General features: G+C 39.5%; 2 protein-coding genes across 2 annotated transcripts; both read left to right on the forward strand.

Annotated features, from left to right (window-relative positions):
- Nucleotides 1-843: 843 nt before the first annotated feature.
- Nucleotides 844-12560, forward strand: LOC103996883 (imidazole glycerol phosphate synthase hisHF, chloroplastic). Its single transcript, XM_009417934.3, has 19 exons — nucleotides 844-1127; nucleotides 1233-1315; nucleotides 3968-4062; nucleotides 5078-5181; nucleotides 6580-6749; nucleotides 6852-6966; nucleotides 7732-7784; nucleotides 7889-7927; nucleotides 8048-8146; nucleotides 8920-8982; nucleotides 9070-9132; nucleotides 9232-9314; nucleotides 10226-10334; nucleotides 10451-10504; nucleotides 10757-10844; nucleotides 10947-10984; nucleotides 11255-11360; nucleotides 11554-11720; nucleotides 12281-12560. Exons 1-19 carry the CDS (start codon nucleotides 971-973, stop codon nucleotides 12338-12340), a joined length of 1746 nt encoding a protein of 581 aa, XP_009416209.2. The 5' UTR covers nucleotides 844-970; the 3' UTR covers nucleotides 12341-12560.
- A 2044-nt stretch (nucleotides 12561-14604) lies between these two features.
- On the forward strand, nucleotides 14605-21640 carry LOC135649432 (coronatine-insensitive protein homolog 1b-like). The gene is made up of 3 exons (XM_065167764.1): nucleotides 14605-15387; nucleotides 19744-20221; nucleotides 20308-21640. Exons 1-3 carry the CDS (start codon nucleotides 14903-14905, stop codon nucleotides 21106-21108), a joined length of 1764 nt encoding a protein of 587 aa, XP_065023836.1. The 5' UTR covers nucleotides 14605-14902; the 3' UTR covers nucleotides 21109-21640.
- The last annotated feature ends 276 nt before the right edge of the window (nucleotides 21641-21916 follow it).

The raw sequence follows: 21916 nt of genomic DNA on the forward strand, positions 1-21916 counted from the left end.
ACACTCTACTTACATATGCTCAATTAGTTCAATGGTCTGGTTCCCAATTTTTCCATTGCGACCACCCGATCCAGTCCCATTCTGATATCTATGCTCGGAGCAACTGAAAGAACTCAATAGCACAATGGATCTGACAACAGCCACAACATGGGAAGCCCAGGAGCGGTCGCATCAATACAGTTTTTGGCTCTCTTTTTACGAGTTAATGGCTAAAAAGAGAACGAAGGAAACGAAAAATTAGGAAGTGAACTAGAGGAATCCAAACCCTAATAAACCATGCTGAGATGTCAAGAAGTTACAAGAATGCATCCATCGAGAACCATGTAGAACTATTCCGAGCATAATAGAAAAGGACTCGAGAGGATAGGATAACCCTCCGTTATCCGTCCGGTGATCGCTCAAGCACTTGATTCGAGTGAAGTAAAGGAGTAAATATAAGAAGACACTGATAAAAGAAGTTCAAGAACGGACCAGAGAGGATGCGAGGGATTTGCGAAGGCCGGAGTATGGGCGTTGCCCCGTCGAGAAGTACGACGGCATCAAAGCCGTAGACGACTCGAAGACGAGGGCTTTCATCGGGGCTTCCGGCGTCGCCACGCCGAACGCTTAACGGCCGGCATCTTATATGAGCCTTTCTTTGGGCTGAGCTGGGCTGGGCTGAGCTGGCGGCGTGTGGTACAAAGGTTGGGTTTGGGATTCTGGACCCGATTCTTACCTGGCCACTCAACTGCTGGTCCCCATGCTTAGGATCTCATGTAACCGGTCAATAGGTGGGCCCCACACGAAGCACGTGGAGCCTGAGTGGCGAACGGTGTGGATGCATTTGGAGGGTATCCATCTCCGGCAAAAGAGAGCCATCTCCGAGTCTTGTAGCCTAAAACCTCTGCCGACTCTTGGTTCGGTCAACTCGAGCCGCCACCGTTAGACATCACCCTACCCTCCCGACGGCCTGCCCTCGTCGGCCGACACGATGGATGCGCCGGCTCTTTCCTCCTCGCGAGGCGTCTCCATCCTTCTCCGTCCTTCGCCTCCGCTCACCCTTCGTCGAGCGTTGAGCCCAACAAAACCCTATTCGCGTATCAAGACGAAGCCTTTCTCCATCTGCGCCTCCTTGTCTTCGGATTCCAGTAAGAAGCCTTGCCCTCGTTTTTCTTTTCCCAATGGATTGTTTCTCGTACTTGTCCATGACTCTTCTTCGTGTTCTTTCTTGTACGGGGGTGTCGCTGCTGCAGCTGTTACTTTGCTTGATTATGGCGCTGGAAATGTCCGAAGCTTGCGCAATGCTATCCGATATTTAGGGTTCGATATTAAAGATGTAAGCGTTTCTTGCGTGCTCTCGTCTCCCTATTCTCTCTTTCTTGGATATTTCACGGTTCCTCCAAACTCCTGTTTGAAGCTTGACAAGCTGAGGACCTTGTACATATTGGGAAGAATAGGTTAAAAAAAGAAAATATTTTCTCGCTCACGGATGTTTTTGTGCTATTACTGTTGTTTTAAATGCTTGATCACATGACAGTTAGGGATACTCTGGAAGTACGAGGCCAGCAGTTGTTGAACTTGTCCTTTCAATTAAACTAAGAGCCTTTAACTTGTCTATGAAAAGGTCGTGCTGGTGTTGGTTTCTTAAGATTCAGTCATCATATGGTGAGAGTAATTGCTTTTCCTTAGTCTATGGAGGTCTGATCTTTATGTTCAACATATAAAATGATTTTGTTGCATTATGCGTTTGGGAGAAGGAAATATGCTGAATGAATGTTGTTGTGGTCTATGTATAGTCTTGTTCTAATGCACTCACTTGCGGTTTGTTTAGGTACCAAGGTCCTAATGGTTTCTTAAGAAAGCACATCAAACTTTAGTTGCCTATACGCTCAAGTTATATTGCATGAGCCGTTCATGTTTGTTCTGGTCTTTAAGTATTGCTTATGTTTTTGACCTATCATAAGATTCAAGATCAATGATTTAAAAAGCGCTAGGCGCCAAAAGGCGCCAAGGTCCAAAAACACTCGAGGCGCTAGGTGCTCACCCAAGCGAAACGAAACGCTAAAATATAAAAATATATAATATAATTAATAAATATAATTATTTAAATTAAAAAAAATAATATTAAATTAAGAAAACATTGCACAATCACAATATCACATTAACAAAAAGTCTCAAAATTCAAAACAATAATAATAATTTTAAGTAAATAAAAATTAGTAGTATTAAAATCAAAATAATATATTATTAATCTAATAAATAAAAAATATTGTTACTAGTATATAGTTAACAGTATATTGTTAATATACTGTTAACAATATACTATCGAGTCGATGTGAGAAGAGTGAGTAAGAGTAAGATAGTAACGGCGAGCAGTAGCCGCGAGAGCGGCGACAATGGCAAGCAGCGACAACAGCGACGAGCAGCGATAGTGGCAGTGGCAGCGGTAGTGAGAGCGTAGCGTAAGAGTAAGACCGATGCTACTGACTGAGAACAACGGTAGCGGTAGCGGCGAGCAACGGTAGTGGTAGCAGCGAGCAACGGTAGCAGGAGCAGGAGCGGGAGCGGCGAGCAATGACAGCAGCGGTGAGCAGCAACAGTGGGAGCGGTGAGCAGCGACAGTGGCGGCGACGAGCAGCGATAGTGGCAGTGGCGAGCAGCGACAGTAGTTGTGGTAGCGAAGAGCAGCGACAGCAGAGAGAGGCAACGACAACGACAACAAAGAGGAAATGTCGGCGACAGAATCGCGAGTAGGGTTAGGGTTGGCGAAGTCGTGAGAGGGATATTGGGAGGCTGATATTGATGCTTTAGTTGGTTCGATTAAACCAACTAAAGCACCGGGGTCGCCTGGTTTAACCTGGGCGTTCGCTCGAAGCGCCCAATGACGCCTCTTTGAAGCATGTCGCCTGGACATGAAGCGAGGCGCTCGAGCCTTGCCTTGCCTTGCTCGAGAGCCTAGGCGAGCACCCGAGCATCTATTGAAATCGCTGTTCAAGATGTCATTGGATGTGTTAGGAGGAAGTGAGTTTTTATTGGTTGGATCATGGCGATCAATTTTTTGTTCCTCATCTATTGTATTTGTTTCATGCAAGTAAGATTTTATCATTTCTTGGAATAATTTGCTTCGTACTTAAGGTCTAAAAGGCACATGCAAGTTGCAACCTCTTAAAGTGTATTCAAACATAGAACTCCACGTTGAGGTACAGGATATTCCATCGAAGGATAAAATGGTAAGCTCATATATACTGATCAGCCAAATATATAGGTTGATATGTAGCTTAGCAAATCCCTGTTTTCTTCTAAACTGATTTTTTTGTGGTAAGCTGTAACTTCTAGTGTTTTTTTTTCCTCATGTTTTAGTTGTCCAACACTTTAAAGCAAGTTCCAATCATGATCAATGCCTCTCTAAAATAGTAATTACTGTTGAAAGGTTCTCCTTGTTTCTGTTGTTACTGAAAACTTTCTGCTGCAGCCATGTCAAGCACACTGTTCGAACTTTTTAGCAAAATGTGGAAATCATCATATCTGCATTTGTTCATTTTCTTTTCATGCATGTGGTGCCCCTTGTTTTCAATATCTTTTCTTGTTTATTTGCTTGGCGATGTTTAATATTGGCTCTGTCTACACTTCATTATAGACTGAGGTTTTGTGTTCCCCTATTAATCAAGAATTTTGAGAACAAAAATATATATTGCCGTTTCTATTAAAATAGGTTCTGTGCTATTTTCTGCTAATGCCAATTCTATATTTTTGTGCTTATATTTTTTTTATACAATCCATCGCTTTACTCTGGTTAATGTTGAAGCCTAAGTAGATAATCTTTAAATCAATTTCAATACTTTAGACCAGGGTTGGTAACTGTTCTAACTTCAATGTTACCCTTGTCCTGTTCATGATATCTCACAATTATATTTTATCCATTTCATATTCTGTTGTACACGAGGAAATTAGCTGATTAATCATTGAAATGAACTTGTTACATTTTTAGGTGCAAAAACCAGAAGACATACTCAGTGCTAATCGGCTTGTTTTTCCTGGGGTTGGGGCCTTTGCAGCAGCAATGGAGGTGTTAGAGCAAAGTGGGTAAGTGCTACCTTGTTATTATGGCTTGCATTTGTTAGCCATTGTGGCCCATGACTGGACTTCCTTGGTCTTATTCGATATATTCATAAAGGTCTATGATAACCATGATTTGTGCTTTACATATCAGTATATTTGGAACTTTGACTTTTGTAGTACAACCATGTTTATCCACCACAGAACTTTAGTCATGCTTTCAACCTTGTGCTAAAGTATTCTTTATTGTTCAATTGTAGTTATCTATTTCAAGAACCTTATAAATGTCCTTTTAGCTATGATAACAAAATTTACAAAGATCTTACTTTGTTACAGATTATTTATCAAGCTACTTTACTGTGCTTGTTATTACTCCTTCTCACTTGTAATTGTCAGAGAATTTAATCTGCTGAGTTGGATAAGTAGCAGTATTAATGTAGCAAAGGAAATCTTTTACTCAAGAAGGAGCAAAAAATTTTGTTATTGTCCTTACACTTACTATTTGGTTGATTGGTAAATAAAAGAGATTGCAAAAGGAACATCAATTGATATACGATTGTCTAATTGTTTTTTTTCCATAAACATAGCTTCTTTTTCTTAAAATTTTAGTACTTGGACATGTTATTTATTCACTTGTGTTGTCTATCATAACAGTCATCAGAAAGTTTCGTGCATGTGGTCACTAACTAGGGTCTCTCCTAGCGGGTCATTATGTTTTCAAATAAAAGTTTGAATTATACAGTTGTTGTTTCCTTGTGAATTTATTGGTTAAATTGACTAATCAAATAATTCGATTTATAGTTCAGTGTTTATGTGTATATTTAATCTATCTTTTTCTCTTAAACTTTTGTTGCTCCATATGCTGTGTGGTATGCCTTAGGCAGTGTACATGTTGATAAATCTATTATACTGTCCTTATTTTGACATGTTGCTTTGATTGTAATCTGCATTAGTTTGTATAAGATGGCTGTTGAGGAGTTTTTTTATAATTCCTTGCCTATATTGTGGAAACTACTAGCAACAGTTAATCTTGTTATTTCAGGATGGCTGAAGCACTTTGTGCATACATAGAGAGTGATCGTCCTTTTTTGGGTATCTGTCTGGGGCTTCAGTTATTGTTTGAGTCCAGTGAAGAGAATGGTCCAGGTAATGCTCCCTTTTTATTAGGATATATGCGAGGAAATGGTCGTCAGATATTGATAAACCATAAAACTTGACTGATAGATATCTTCTTACTCAAACCAAGTTACATGGTAAAGCTATTGTTTGTTCATGGAACTTATATTGTAGTGCCATCTGAGTGAGATTTGTCGCAGAAACTTAAGCTATGCATACATATATGTATGTATGTATTGCTTTTGTGTGCTAATGAATGTAAATCTTGTCCTAAGTTCTTTACACTAGTTACTTGATTAACTTTTTGGAATTTGTTCATTTCATGCTAAGCATGTTGAAGGAAAATTGTCCTTCCACCTTCTACATTTTTAACTCAGCCTTTTCATCAGAAGATACTTGTACTGGAAGGACTTATTCAAGGTTTTCTAGGTAACAATATGTTAATGTGTACATAGGCTTAAATTGGATGGTGAAGAATTGTGCTTTTGTCTTGCTATCTTCTGTTGCAAGTCGCTGGTTCTTTCGTGCAATGCATTTTGCCATTATGGAATAGAGCACTAAGATTGGGCCCAAAATATGTCAATATCGGAATTGTTTGTGGTGAAACAAGTGGAAGTCTGCTGCTGGATTGATTCTACCCAGAATACATCCACTGAAAAGTCATGTTTGAATGAAATGATCCTGACGAGCAACAAATTCTGATACAGTAATAGTAAGTTGTAGGCAGAGTGACTGAATTGAAAGAAATGGAGCTTTACAAGAATTGCAAGTTGAATTGCAAGTTGAATTACAGCGGCAAGAGATAACCTCATGATTAACTTAATTAACTTTTCTTAGTCTAAATAGAACCACAATTTTGGACTCGATTGTAACAAATAAAATCCTAGTTTCTATAAAATGAACTCAAAATGGACTCGAACATTAATAGGTAAGTTCTACACCTGAAAATATATATGTTTTGAATCTATATTCAGATTAAAATACCCCTAATACCTTATAAGAAAATTAAATAGGTAAGTTGACCAAACTTGGTGAAATTGACTTGTACCAGAATTGGAATTTCCATTTAAATTACCTTGTCTTACAATCTCCAACCCATTTTGAAGTAGATGGACAGTGTGCTAAAATTTCAAGCTCATTTCATCCACAAGTGCCTAATTTGTTCCTCCATTACATAACTTCAATGCTTAATGTAATTACCATTTTAATAACAAAGGTCTACAAACATATTCAGATGATTCTATTGATAGGCTTCTTCAATATGCTGAAGTATCATAAGATATGAAATAACAACTCTCTGAACACTTTTAATTCTCCCGGTTTCAATATTTTCCAGTGATCTGCTACACATACAACCAGATTAACAACTCTTTGTCGTTTATTCTGCTGCTGAAATCTTTGGCTTTGAATCTAATATTTGTCTTGCAGTAAAAGGTCTGGGCTTGATACCTGGTGTTGTTGGGCGCTTTGATTCTTCAAATGGTCTGGCAGTACCTCATATTGGCTGGAACGCTGTTCAAATTACCAAAGACTCAGGAATTTTGGATGACATTGGAAGGCACCATGTCTATTTTGTTCATTCCTATCGTGTAATTCCTGTATGTTTTTTCATCCTATAAGTAGACTAGAATACTCCAAAATCATTTATCTTTTGTTTAATGTATTTTTTGACCAAAATGATTTCTGTAAATTTTGCCTAGTCAGATGCTAACTGGGACTGGGTTTCATCAGTGTGCAATTATGGCGATAGTTTTATTTCTTCTATAACAAGGGGCAATGTGCATGCTGTCCAGTTTCACCCAGAAAAGAGTGGAGGTAAATATTTTTAAATAAAATTTGATTTATGTTAATATTTAATTAGCCAGTAATATTTCTTTTTTCCAACTAAAAGATGCCCAAACATGATTAGTGGCATCAATACGTATTTTTGGGGTAGATTATCCAGGTCTAGTTAAATATTGCTGTTAGATGCCCTATAGATCTTGTCAATAGAATAGCGTATTTATCAGAAAGTGTGATTTGACTTTTAAGTCTTTGATAGGACTGTGGTGGATGTCTTAGGGAAGAAAGATAGGTTCCACGATGGGAATTACTTTACTAATCCAGTAATAATTATGCCATGAATAGGATTAGAGTGGAATACACATCTGTCAAAGTTAAATGTGATCTGATCTCTATTCTGTGAATATTTTAAACTTTGGGAAGACGGTCAAATGTCTTGTGAGTTACTTTCCATAAGTTTTAAATGATGTTTCAACATGCTATTTCTGTAGGCACTAGTGGGTGTCTTTTTATTACAAAAGATTTGAAGAAAATACTCTTGGATCCTGTTTCAGCAAGCTCAATTATGTTGGTGGAGATGTGAAAATAATGTGATTTATGGTAGATAAGTTTGGTCACTTGTTGTCATCTTCTAGCATCCTTTCAAAATCTTTTTCTTCTCTTTCTTATTTTCTTTCATGGTTTTTACGCTGCCTTTATGTTGCCTGATGATCGGCTATCAACTTTCCCTGACATCTTTTTCTACTTACTATAGTTAGCTGCCACACATAAGAAACTTACTTCAGTGTCATTTTCTAGATGTTGGACTTTCCATATTAAGGAAGTTTCTTGATCCCTCTTCGTCTTCAAAGGTAACAGTTACACTTCGATGTTCCAATGTAATCCTATTCCCACAATGTTTAGGCATTTTGTCTCATATTTCAATCTGATTAATTGCAAGCTTTTGGTCTTATAGAAATTAGCTCATGGGAAAGCATCACAACTTGCAAAGCGAGTGAGATTTCATTTGTTCTAGTTGAAATGGATATATTAATTCTTTGCCCTATTTCTGCCTAAACCCCATCACATTCTTAATTGATTCCACTGTTTTATTTTATGCCAATTTATCTTTCAGGTGATAGCATGTCTTGATGTGAGGGCAAATGATAAAGGGGATCTTGTAGTAACCAAAGGGGACCAGTATGATGTAAGAGAGCACTCTGATGAACATCAGGTATGGAAATTTACTTGGTTTTGTTTCACATGCAGTACTGCACGCTTTGTAATGACCGAAGGCACTGGTATCCTACTACACATTAGTTTCATATCAGCTATATTACTTTAACTCCCGACCATCAAACGACCTCTCCTTTACAGTCAGTGGCCCCAAACCGTGAACTGTTAGGAAAATATTCTGCAAATTATTCCTGATCCGGAGAATATTCTCCCTTACAATTGAGGTTTACATAGCGGATCCTTCATAGCAATTTTTGTTATTATCTGCCTGGTAGGCGTCCACATGTCAAGCATCTGGCGCTCAATGAGGAATGGGCACTTTTGCCTCCATCACTCACTGAAGGGAAACAAACAACCAGATGATCCTTGTACCTCATGTTTTTGTTCCTTGCATGGAAGGACCCAAGCTCTTTTAGGTTAAGCTGGCAACTTAGCTTCTCTATTTGAACATGCCAAGTAACACTATGACCTAAAATTATTTATTAAAATTCTGTGGAAGTTGTGAAGAAAAAGAAAGAAAACACACCTCAAACTCAGCCTACACTAGATCCATGTGAAGTCGTCCTAATGTTGAGTTTGGAAAATGGGGATTAAGGAACAGGATATTGGGCACAGGTAGAGATGTGGGGCAGATTTCAATTAATATAGGAAGCTGAGGGGCAAGGAGGAAGAGATTAATTGAAATTTATCCATACCATTGCCTAAAATGATTGTCTTTTCTATTTACTTGATCCCAGTCTTAAGCAATGTGCTTATTTTTCATGCCAATAGGTTAGAAACCTTGGGAAGCCAGTGGAGCTAGCAGGTCAGTACTATAAGGATGGTGCTGATGAGGTACTTATGATAAAAATGAATTAACATTTGTACCTTAATTTTTTGAAAATTATCCTGTAAATCTGAGGCAATCACATGATATTTCAGATTAGTTTTTTGAACATAACTGGTTTCCGTGATTTTCCCTTGGGAGATTTGCCAATGTTACAGGTTCGTGATGGATGTTATTGCTCATATCCTACAAAGCAATTGCCTGTTCATGTTAGTTCATGCATAATTATTTGTGGCTGCACAAATACTGTTTTGTAGGTACTACGTTACACATCAGAAAATGTTTTTGTACCATTAACAGTTGGTGGTGGTATACGAGACTTCACAGATGGGAATGGAAGGTCAGTATTTTTTTCCACTTGAATTATCCATTAATGCATGTGCCCTTATGCGCTGAGGATAATTTGCTTGTTTGCCTCTGTGATTGTAAGACGTTGTGTATACTGGCAAAATACCTTAGAAAGAGTAAATACTGTTATACTTCTTCAGAGACAGTCAAGCCTTAAAAAAAGGGGGTGGCCTTGTGCACAGGGTTCCTGCCAATGAGGTTTAGAGAGGGTTAATATCCCATTTGCTAGAAGACATTTCTCTTCCATTGACTAGTTGAAACCAGACGCTCATGTCATGCTTCATGGCCTGTCTATATTGAGTATAAACTAATATAGTAGGACTATATGATAATTTGGTGAAGTAACTTGCTCCTTAAATGCATATCAAAATGACACTCTTTTTGCTACTAAAATTTTCATACTTCTGGAGCATGGTTCCCTTTGATGAAATTCTTGTAAATTATGTTGGAACAAATCAATATGTTTCTTAAATCAAAATATCTTTGTGAGGACCATGTGCTAAAGCAAGAGTGAGAAATTTTCATAAAGTTTTCACACAATATTTAGATCGTTTCTTGTCATTTGCATAAATATTTGGGAATTATAGAGTTTGTTAATGTAATTTTGAGAAGATGGTGTATTTAATTTTCAATCCTGAGTTTTGAAGTATCTGCATGGGGGCATGGTACTTACTGTGATCATATCTGCAAAATAACATCACCCCTTAATTTGATGGATCTCTTTATGATTGACAAAAATATGATTTTTATTAATTTTCTGGACTTAAATTAGTCAGAGAGAATATTTTCTTTAGTAATCCAATGCTTACAATGTCAAATTTCAGTCTTGTTTGTCCTTCTGTTATTGTCAAATACTAGTCTACTTCCCAGGGCTTAACCTATTGATTGCTTTTTCCTCTGCAGATACTATTCAAGCTTGGAAGTGGCATCAGAATACTTTAGGTCTGGTGCAGATAAGATTTCAATTGGAAGTGATGCGGTTTTTGCTGCAGAAGAATATTTAAAAACTGGCGTATGCAGTTGATTTCTTTCTTTCTTTTTTTTATGCATTTGTTACCATACTTTTTGTGTCTGAGACATTACTATGTAACATTACATTTTGCTAATTTTCCATGTTGATGATTAAAGGTAAAGACTGGTAAGAGCAGCCTAGAACAGATTTCTCGAGTTTACGGTAACCAGGTAACTGTCTTATAAAATGATCTATTCACCAATTCTTGTATCTTTATTTTTAGTCAGTGGCAGTATTTTTTTTGGTTAAATATCCTTATGGATTGTGGAATTTGTAAACCGAGCGTATCTTTTTTCGTATTAACTGACTTTTGATATTTACCTGCTGAGCCCAGATCTTTAGATTCTTGACTAGCATACACTAGAATATATCATTTTCTAGTGGCAATCGTAACAATGCTTGTTGATATTTCTATTTGTCAGGCAGTGGTAGTAAGCATTGATCCCCGCAGAGTCTATATCAGGAACCCTAATGATGTCAAATTTAAGACCATTAAGGTTTCTTCTCCAGGTACTATTTTCTTTGTAGTTCTATCTCCTCTCTCATTGCATTCCTCATCCTATTTCTACAAAATGTTCTATCGTTATGAATTCTCTTTCTTGCAAATCTTAGGCCCGTCAGGTGAAGAATATGCATGGTATCAGTGCACGGTTAGTCTTTCAAGCCATTTCTGCATCTTATTTTACTGGTTGTGTATCTTATGTTACTCATGTCTGCAATCTAATCTGACTGCCTTCACTAGGCGGATCGATCTGTTGCTACTAGATAGAATGTGATGTTTTTTTCTGAGTAAATGAATGTACAGGGCTGATTTTCTGAGTAACGTGATGAACCTTTTTGCATGATATTCACTAAATTGCTTGTTCAAATGGGAGTGGATATGACATCGTGATCTTTTTATCTATATATTTTATTGGCAGATCAATGGTGGACGTGAGGGGCGACCTATTGGAGCCTATGAACTTGCAAAAGCTGTTGAAGAACTTGGAGCTGGAGAAATACTTCTTAACTGCATTGATTGTGATGGTAAATAATTGCATATCTAATTGCCAATAGGATATTTAGATGATTTATGTTCATCGCTTATTGAATATCTTTAAGCATGCTTAATCTGTTTAATAAATTGTAAGAGATATCAGTATACTCATTTGGGATGAGTTTGTGAATATTCTTTTGATGGAAAATATGCATGCAAGGGATGAGATTATTGCTATTACAGGCCAGGGTCAAGGATTCGACATAGACTTGATTAAGCTGATATCAGAAGCTGTCACAGTTCCTGTAATCGCAAGCAGTGGTGCAGGTGCTGTTCAGCACTTCTCAGACGTCTTTCAAAAGACAAGCGCATCAGCTGCTCTTGCAGCTGGAATTTTCCATCGGAAGGAGGTACTTTCAGAATTTGTTTCTTGCTCTATTTGTTATCCAAAGGTATAATTGTATCTTAGAAACTAAACAAAAGAATCAAATGTGCAACAAATTAAACATCTTTATTCTTGCTGAAAGAGTTCTCAGGTAATTATTACACGCTACAGGATGCTAGTCATTTGAAACCACATAATGTAGATATACAAGGTAAGCTAGTAGAAATGTGCCTTGGATTACTTCTTTCAAGCTGAGCCACGGTGAGATCATCGTCCTACGTCATATTTTAGATCTTCTACTGGATCCAATATTCATATTTTAATTGTCCTAAGAATGCATAATGTCGACTTGCTCTCAAAGAAATGCGCTTCGGGTTAAACTCCTTGGGCATGTTATCTTTCTACTCGATCTAACATTTAATTTGGCATAGTTTACTTGACCCTATAAATTGGTCGTGCCTTGTAGCCGTCCAAAGATTTGTTGATGTACTTAGTGCCTTGTGCAGCAATTTATAATAAGCATCAATAATGCCCATCTAAACTGTACCAGAAATAAAGTTACTGATATCAACTGTGGCAATGCAGGTTCCAATTTCATCGGTCAAGAAGCATCTGTTGCAAGAAGGCATAGAGGTTAGAATGTAAAAGGGATTTCTTTTCGGCCATGTTCCATACGTGCTGCTGCATTCAGCTTGAGAATGTAAGATTAATCGTGCAAGTTGCGTGTCATTTAGCAGGACAAAATCTCTGACCTGTGTTATGGTCTGTCTTTTTGGTTACCAGCAATTCTTCTTATATAAACTGCACCAACAATTGAGATTGAAAACAGAGTCCACTCATTTAATTTGATAAGATGTTCTGATGATACTGGAAGCTTGTTGTAAGGCAATTCTCCTTTTTGAGTTTGACAGAGTTATCTGCAACAGATCATGCTGGATTTGATGATGCAAATGCACGACGGTCGGTAGTGGTAGTTACCTAAACTGTAGCCAACCACCAATCTATCCTCGTCCGTTGACACTGGAAGTTGACTAACTGGTTGCTGTCATCACAAGCGTCATGTCCGACATAATATATCTCCACGACAAGAACAGCAACCAGCTGTGACGATACGGACGCTTGCGCTTTACTTCTCGCACCAGATTCCATCTCCAACAGGCCGCGTCGAGAATTGACCGTGCAATGGTATCGGCGACGAGAGTAGCTGCAAGATGAGTTGACTGCAACTTTTCTTTAAAGATGTCAGAAGTCCACGATCGTTAGAATACATGAGCTCTCCTTATCAGCTCTTCCTGAGAATAGGTAGTCCAACTCGTCGGTGCTAAGTAGCGATGCTATTCGAGATACGTTTACCCGTAAAGTTATGGCGGTGTCTATCGTAATCAAACCAACAAGCAAAATTTTGATGATTGGGGGTTCTCACGTATATCTTCATCATCGATGCCAGCTACGTATATTATTCTTGTGCAGGAATCCATGGCTTCGAGGACCTCGAACCGTTCTGTTGCTCTAACAAGGATGATCAAATAAGAGATAACGAACATCGTCCTTCCCTCGACTCCGTTATCACCCTCGTCTGTCTATCGTAACTATATACACCTACCCTCTTAAAGACAATCACAAAGTTATCATTTCATTTCATGATAGATCTGACACCATGAGAGGAGATCGTGAGAGCTATGACAGACAAGAAGTAGGAGGGAGGAGATGCAATGGCTACGATGAACATGTCGAGGAGGTACTTTGCAGTAGCCATAAGGGAGAGGCCTTCTATGATAGAGGTGATGGTGATGCTTAGGGGAGCCGAATGATAGGTGAATTCACACGGACAATGCTTGACATAATAGGCTATCAAAAAGAAGAGGGAAGAGAAGTCTCATTATGGTCATCTCCTTCCTTAACTTCCTTTCTCATAGCTCCTATGATCTTCTTTTATGAAAACGGTGAAACAATAACAAGACGAAAATACCAAAAAAAAAAAAAATGATGATTGCGAACATTGCGAACATGATAGAATGCAACAACACAAAGATGACTAGGTGGTGATGAAAGGCATTACGGACATTGCGAACATCAAATAGGAAAAATAGAATTCAACAACACCTTCTAAAAAAAAATAAAAAAAGAGATTTTTTAATAAAAAAGGCCCTTAGTTATATATATTTAGACTTCTTTAATCTTTTAATGGTGCGGGACTAAAACGATATCTTTTATATCAATCTTTTTTCCCGACAACAATGATTATGTCTATAATAGTTTGAGGAAATCGAGAGGACGGACCACAGCGCAAAGAATCCATCCAATGACTTTTAGTTTTGACGCATGAAACCGACCACCGGACCTCATCCTCTCCTCCTCCCTCCCGCTCTCTTCTTCGATTCCACGATTACATACGACCGTACAATTCGAGATCACAACGGTAAGCTAATATCGATGGACGGCTCATGTAAGAGGACAAACGGACCGCAGCAATCCTAGTCGTTGGATCGATAGCCGACCATATCCAACATGAATCGGATCCTATTTCCGATCGAATCGTGTCGGATTTGATTCGCTCCGCGAGCGCAGCATTCGCAACATAAATCTGGTAGAGGGAGCGCGTACGACGTCTACACGCGCCCTCACCCGCTCGTACGGGTGGCAGACACGGGCGGGGCCCCATGTCGGGTCCAACGACCTATCGGGTACCGTCGTGCGGGTCGGAAACGTGTATGTTGCGGATCACGGTTGGGCAGCGGTCCCAAATCGTGCGGTCTGTTGGAGGGGTGGGATTACTACTAACTACTACGCTGCTGCCTCAACGGCTCGCCCAGAAAACGACAAACTAATGTAAAAGCTCGCGAGTCCTCTCTCCTCACTACCATATAGTACTATTATTTTCTCCTTTGCTGTTATCATCTCCTCTCTCTCTCTCTCTCTCTCTCTTTCTCGCCTCCTTTTTAGCGGAGCGAAGGCGACAAGAAAAACAAAACCAGAAAAATTCCCACTGAAATTTAGGGTTGACGCTTTCCGGCGATCGATGGCCCGCTCCGACATCCCGATTCCGCCTCGGATTTAGCTGCTGGGTCTGCTATTTGCTCGGAATTGTTTGGCTCTTTAGCTGTTAGATCGGGAGGAAAGGTTCTTGATCCGCCGGAATCGATGGAGCCCCCGGCGGCTGCCTTTCGGTAGCGGATCCGGTGGTAAGGCAGTTTCAGGGTTGGGGGAATGGAGCGGCCGACCTTGAATAGGGTGATGAGCTTTGCGATATCGGATTTGGCGTTGGAGTTCGTGCTGGGGCACGTGGACGACCCCCGTGACCGGGAGGCCGTGTCGCTGGTGTGCAAGAAGTGGTACCAGATCGACGCCCTCTCGCGGAAGCATGTCACCATCGCTATCTGCTACTCCACCAGTCCCGAGCGGCTGCGGCGGAGGTTCCCCAACCTCGAGTCCCTCAAGCTCAAGGGGAAGCCCCGGGCCGCCATGTTCAATCTCATTCCTGAAGACTGGGGTGGGTATGCCGGGCCTTGGGTCAGGGAGATCGCCAAGGCATTCAATTGCCTCAAGTCGCTGCACCTCCGGCGGATGATCGTCAAGGACGACGATATCGGCGTGCTGGTCAAGGCCAGGGGTCATATGCTCGAGTCGCTCAAGCTCGACAAGTGCTCCGGCTTCTCCACAGATGCCCTCTTCCTGGTTGCGCGTTCGTGCAGGTACGACTCTTTTAGTTGACTGAATCTTTATTTAGTTTTCACTGCCCTTTATTTGCCCTCTTTCTAGAAGTTCTTTCCGTTTTGATATATTTACTTTATCCTTGATCTGCAATATATGGTGCATGAGCACATTTAGATTGGTCCGTCGCGCTTGGTAGCCTGCAACAAATTATATCTCCGCACCCAAAGTACATCTAGCTTCCAATAGATTAGTCTTTTGACTGCTTCTTGTTTGATTTAGTCAAAGGCTTGTAATTATAAGATCATATTGCTCTAGAGTGTTACTGGATTGGGGTAGTAAGATCCAATTGCTCTGAGTTGAAGTAGTTATCGACTGTGAATTTTTTTTACTGGAACGCACTTTCTTCTGTTAGAAAGGCAGGTATGCATCATCAGGAATATGGATTATAACATATCAAATTACAAACATTTGTGTCCTTCATGTCAATTCTAATGCTTGCATACCCATTGCACTAGCACAGTTACCATCATCCTCACACAAAGGAAATTGGCATTAATTCCATGATGTGATTGTCATGTTTATGTTTGTGATGCTACAATATCATGTCAAATCACCTTCAAGTAGATAAAATTCCCGTTTTATGCTCCAAACTTGAAGACCTTTTTTGTCCATTAGTAGAAGAATATTATTCATCTTCTATAGAATAATATTTCTCAACAATTTAGTTGGGTGTTTTCTGCAATCTCTAAAGTTTTAAAGCATGAATCCTTTCGTAAATTAGCTACTCATTTGTTACTGAATTTATGGTCTGATGTACTTTCTTAATTCACCGACTGATGGTGCAAGCAAGAGACTTTGGTTCGTAGAGCATGTCCAAGTAGATTTTAGGATGGCTATAATATGGATATGCTAAACCTTGCAATTGTAAACATGTCTCCCGCGTAGTAATGGAGACATACCTTCCATATAATTTAAGTGATTCTATAGTCATTTCTTCCTATGATGTCTACGGAAAAATTTCCTTCTGCTATGGATATGCTAAACCTTGCAATTGTAAACATGTCTCCCGCATAGTAATGGAGACATACCTTCCATATAATTTAAGTGATTCTATAGTCATTTCTTCCTATGATGTCTACGGAAAAATTTCCTTCTGCTATTATCTGTGGCACATAGAAGGCTTTGGCCTTTCAAAGATAAGATACAAAATTTTGTAATAGTGTCAGACTGGCAGTTATAACTTCTAGAACAGTCATCATAATGATTTCGGAGCACGTCCTGCTGCGTCGTGTATATTGGTAGCTGGAAATTACAGTACTAACAGGAATGTAGACTCAACTATACACTGAAACAATCTATTTTGTAATTTTGAATGACAGTGTATCATAATTTGAATTGGAATTGATCTTTTCTGTATTGTTGTAGCAGTAGTAACGATTGTTATCTTCTGTAATTTCCTGTCATAACTTCTAACGACAGTCTGTGATAATTTATAGTATTGTATATCTTTTCAATAAGAAGAATGACTGTGTGAAATGGAGGCCGAAAACTTCGCATGATAATTATATCTAGTTATCTTGATGGTGCTCGTTGTGCATAACACACTTCGGTTGCAAAGATATGAGTGCAGATATGTACAGGTAACGCCATGCAAGGCAGTTTGATATAGTTCAGAATTTGCTGTGCTCCCTTAATGTTTATACTCTTTTTGGTATCTTGATTGCTCTTTTATAATTTTTCTGGATATCTCCGTTGATGGTCTCCACATTGATCTCTTGGCCACAACTTACTATACGTACTTGGTTTTCCGTTGCTGTTTATGCTGGGTAAAGTCTTTTAGGCTGATGGATAAAATTCAAAGTAGAGCAAAAATATTGACAAAAAATAAATTGTTTTCCACACTAAAGTTACCTCTAAATAGTCATATCTCTCTTCTTTTGGCCAAGTTTGGTGACCCTAGTCAATGTTTTACTCCCTGCACATCTTGGTCCCATGACAGAATAAGTCTAAATTTCCTCCAGTTTAATGTTGGATGTTTTTTCAAATTAATTTCTTTCGTCACCTTTGTCAAACATTAAATGCATGCAACTTAATTCTTTATTGGAAATCTCATCTTGCTTATATCCTTGACATTCCCTTTATAGTCTGATGCGTACTGTTGAGTTCCACTTTGACGTTCACTTTCTTCCTGAATTTCTTAACCAAGGGTGAGTTTTTTAATGTATCTTCATTATCCAACTAGTTCTGTTTCCGAAGATGTAAAATAAATCATCAAGTACAAAGGCGTGAAATAAATATTAAAGGACATAGCTTTCTACATTAAGATATCTTTTGGTAAAATTGTCAACTTTCTTTGATGGTAGGCAGAAAAGCAAGACAGTTCATCTTTCTGAGTATTTTAGCTGCCCATGTGAAAATCCACTAAGATTTTTGCATCATGGCAAATTGGGAAATATTATGGATAGCTTATAGTTCTGCATCAGCCTTGTCTACCTTTATACTAGTTTAGTGTTTCTGAACTACTAAGCCATGAAGAATTTTCCTTATTCTGTAATTTGTTGCCATATTCCTTTACATTGCAGTAGAGCCTTTAACATCATATACATGATAATCTTGCTTTTTGCACAAAGAATACTAGTAGGATGTCTTGTGGTGTTGATGCAACCATACTCTGCCTTTGACAGCCATGAAGGCATCTATTTTGGCGTTAGTTAGATGTTAGATTGGGTTTGGTTAAATTTTTATTCAGAGGTGTAGTTAGATTAATAGTAAAGTTTGAGATCTGGCATGAGTAATCTTTGGTTGGCTTAATGAGCCAACATCTGGATATGGTGGCTCATAAATGGCTCATAAAAGAGTTCGAGTCAGACTCAAACTCTAGGTTGTTCCATTAATTGGATGGTTTTAACTGTATTTAGTCGGTTTTTTAAGGAAAAGGCTCTTTACGGACTGATCTTCTTAAATGACAGGCATTTGCCCGTTCATATTAGTTGGATATTTTGGAAATAACAAAATTGGCTACAGTTTCTACTAGGCCAAGCTAGGTGTCTTCTTCCCGATCTTCTCCCTCTCCCATTTCTTTCTCTTCATCTCTTTCCCTCGTTCCTATCTTCTGGAATTCACACACAACAGAATTAAATTTACTACGACATGCTGATTTCAAGTAGAAGAGGCAGCTGGGCTGCTGTTCGTATGCTACAAGAGCCAACAGATTTCTGTTTTGGAAGAATCTCCTGTTTGTAACTGAAGCTGCTTATTATGCCTTACTTTGCTCGTAATGTCCCTTAGATGCTTTTCTAGCTTGGAGCAGCCTTCTGAGGTTAGTGGCTGATCAAATCTCTTATCAGCTGAAATCTGATGTACCAGTCCTAGGCTGCATCAGATGTTGTACATGGTACATATTCAGCCATCTAATCCAGGGGAAATATATTTCTTCAGCAATACTTATTTGTAGCTTGTTGTTACACTCTTCCATGTCAAAGTAGAGCCTCCGATGTCATTAACTGTGCCAATTGCTTTACTCATTTTGGATCTTTGTAGAAGCACAATATCTTGCCTAGTATGTATACAACTATGCCAACTACAGGGGTGTTTTGTCTTGTGGGCATAATTGTAACCGACTCCTTTGCCTCAAGAAAGGTGGAAATTTTTGAGAAACTCTTCTAGTGCAATATAGTTGTCGAGCAATATTCTCAGGGGATGTTAATCTATTTTTAAATTTTCCTCAAATATGGTACTGTCTTTATCAAGTTGACTCGGTTTGATGCTATTTGATTATTAGTTTTTACTGGCGGACCTTAACACTGAGGACTCTTGGATTTTTTCAGTTATAGGGGGATACAAAATTTTCAACTACTCCCAACTATTTATTGTACAGTCTAGATCAAGTTTAAGTCAGCTTGTAAATTATTCATTAACTTGACTGATGGAACTTAATGCCAAGGATTATTAATAGAATTTTGGATCATTATCAGGACTAGAAGGTTTAAATGAATGAGGGTTTATTTTATAAAAAAGACAACATAGGATTGTAAGTGCAAAAATAAATGTGTATAATTTTACATGTATGCCTGGGCGTTATATGTTGTGTCAGCATATACACCCACCCATATCTGTGTATCTATATGGTCTTGTGTGCACGAATCTAATATTAATTAACAGTTTAGTCAACACTATTAAACCAGATAATCTAGCCTTGCTTCTATGTGGTAGTTGCCGCTAGGCTATCTTTCACAAGCAGATCCTTGGGTATCTCATCATGATGAGTACTTTTACGTCTTCAGTGGTACTGACCTTTTGGAAACATCATGTTCTGGTGCAACTGACTACTTATCGTTGGTTTCCTCCATCATCTGATGATTCAACTGATTTGGTTTACTAATTTGTACTCGCAGATGCCTTAGAACATTGTTTTTGGAAGAAAGCTCAATTACTGAGAATGATGGCAAATGGGTTCATGAAATTGCTATTAATAATTCTGTGCTTGAGACTTTGAATTTCTATATGACAGAACTCAGAGTTACACCACAGGACCTCGAGTTACTTGCTAAGAATTGCAGGTCCTTGGTTTCCTTGAAGATCAGTGAATGTGACATTTCTGATTTGGTTAATTTTTTCCGCATTGCAACGTCATTGGAAGAGTTTGGCGGGGGTTCATTCAATGATCAAGTTGGAGAGGTTGATAGTTATAAGAAGATCCAGTTTCCTCCCAAGCTATGTTGCATAGGCCTCATCTATATGGGGAAGAATGAAATGGACATATTATTTCCATTTGCTGCTGCACTTAAGAAGCTGGACTTGCAGTATACATTTCTCAGCACTGAGGATCATTGTCAGCTGATCCAACGTTGTCCAAATCTGGAAGTTCTTGAGGTAGCATATATCATAGCTCCTGCTATCACCTCATTCCATAAACTTTCAAGCTGATGAACTGAAACTACCTTTTTTTTCCTTGGCAGGTGAGGAATGTGATTGGTGATAGAGGATTAGAGGTTGTCGCTCAGACATGTAAGAAACTCCGAAGGCTCAGAATAGAGCGAGGGGATGATGAACAGGGTCTAGAGGATGAACAGGGTCGGGTTTCCCAGGTTGGTCTGTCGACTCTAGCACAGGGATGCCTTGAATTGGAATACCTGGCAGTATATGTCTCCGATATCACAAATGCAGCTCTTGAGTGTATTGGCAATTTCAGCAAAAACCTATGCGATTTTCGTCTTGTTTTACTCGACAGAGAAGAGAGGATAACAGACTTGCCCCTTGACAATGGGGTCCGTGCTCTGCTGAGAGGATGCACCCAGCTCAGGAGACTTGCTGTTTATCTGAGACCTGGAGGTCTCTCAGACGTAGGTCTCGGTTACATTGGCGAATATAGCAACAACGTACGGTGGATACTGATGGGTAATGTTGGGGAATCCGACCGTGGAATGCAGCTGTTTTCACGGGGATGCCCACGCCTGCAAAAGCTAGAGCTGAGGAGCTGCTGTTTTAGCGAGCGTGCTTTAGCCATGGCAGCTTTGCAGCTACCTTCCTTGAGATATCTATGGGTTCAGGGATACGTTGCATCCCCTACGGGCCGTGACCTTTTGGCCATGGCGCGTGACTTCTGGAACATAGAATTTATACCTCCGAGACAGGATGCCGATGGAATCGAAGACAGGCGAGGCAATATCGAGAGTCAGGCTCAAATTCTGGCTTACTACTCTCTTGCTGGAAAACGAACAGATTGCCCAGAGACCGTGATACCTCTGTATCCAGCCTGAGTGCTACATACCGTGCCTTTGCTGTTTCCTTCTGCCCTACTCTATCGCCGATTAGGATCGACGGTGGCGCCAGTGATGAACACGTCTATATGTGTTGTCTGTATCAATTTGATAATTTGTGCAGCCAGTACTATAATAAGCTGTCTTCTTCTCTGAAAGCCGATGAGCTTTCTGATCGGCTGACAGGGGTTTATCACGTGGTAAGTGCTGATTCTGTCACGGCACCTCTGCCAAATCTATTATTTTATTGCTTGTTAAGTGCTGATCTTTCTTTCGAGCATCGGGACATCCTCTCTGGGGAGATGTCACCACGAAGAAGACCGCGTTGCCCTTGGGTTCTTGCTAACTCTGTGATCTCGGCTGCCTTCTATGATCTGTTTATCTGAATCATGATACTAGTTGAGAGGAAGCTGTGTCTCAAAGTGTTGCCATTCAAGTCAATATGTAGCATCAGTGTAGCAAGCGGTCATGTACGCAGATTGACAATATCATTTCAAGTAGGGGATGAACAGCGATTGGTTTTTCTGTTTTCTGTCGTTTTGTAGTAACTACGGGCCTTTGTTGGTTAAACTTCTTAACTGCATTTTGCTTTCACCTTTATCTCGATAACCACTGTTTTGCTTTGCATCTCCATCTCTTTCTTCCTCCATGAACAGTGCTGGGAGTCCTCTTGTGCCAGTGGAGTAGGGAGTAGGGAGGGAACTCGGAATCAGAATGCTTCCGGAAGACAAAGTTGTCTGAAAGTATAAAGCTCTCCGATCATGGCTGTGGTCTTGCCAAAAAAAGGAAGAAAGCTCCGTGGTTCGCA

The sequence above is a fragment of the Musa acuminata genome, chromosome BXJ3-9 (genome assembly GCF_036884655.1).
Source record: "Musa acuminata AAA Group cultivar baxijiao chromosome BXJ3-9, Cavendish_Baxijiao_AAA, whole genome shotgun sequence".
Lineage (NCBI taxonomy): Eukaryota > Viridiplantae > Streptophyta > Magnoliopsida > Zingiberales > Musaceae > Musa > Musa acuminata.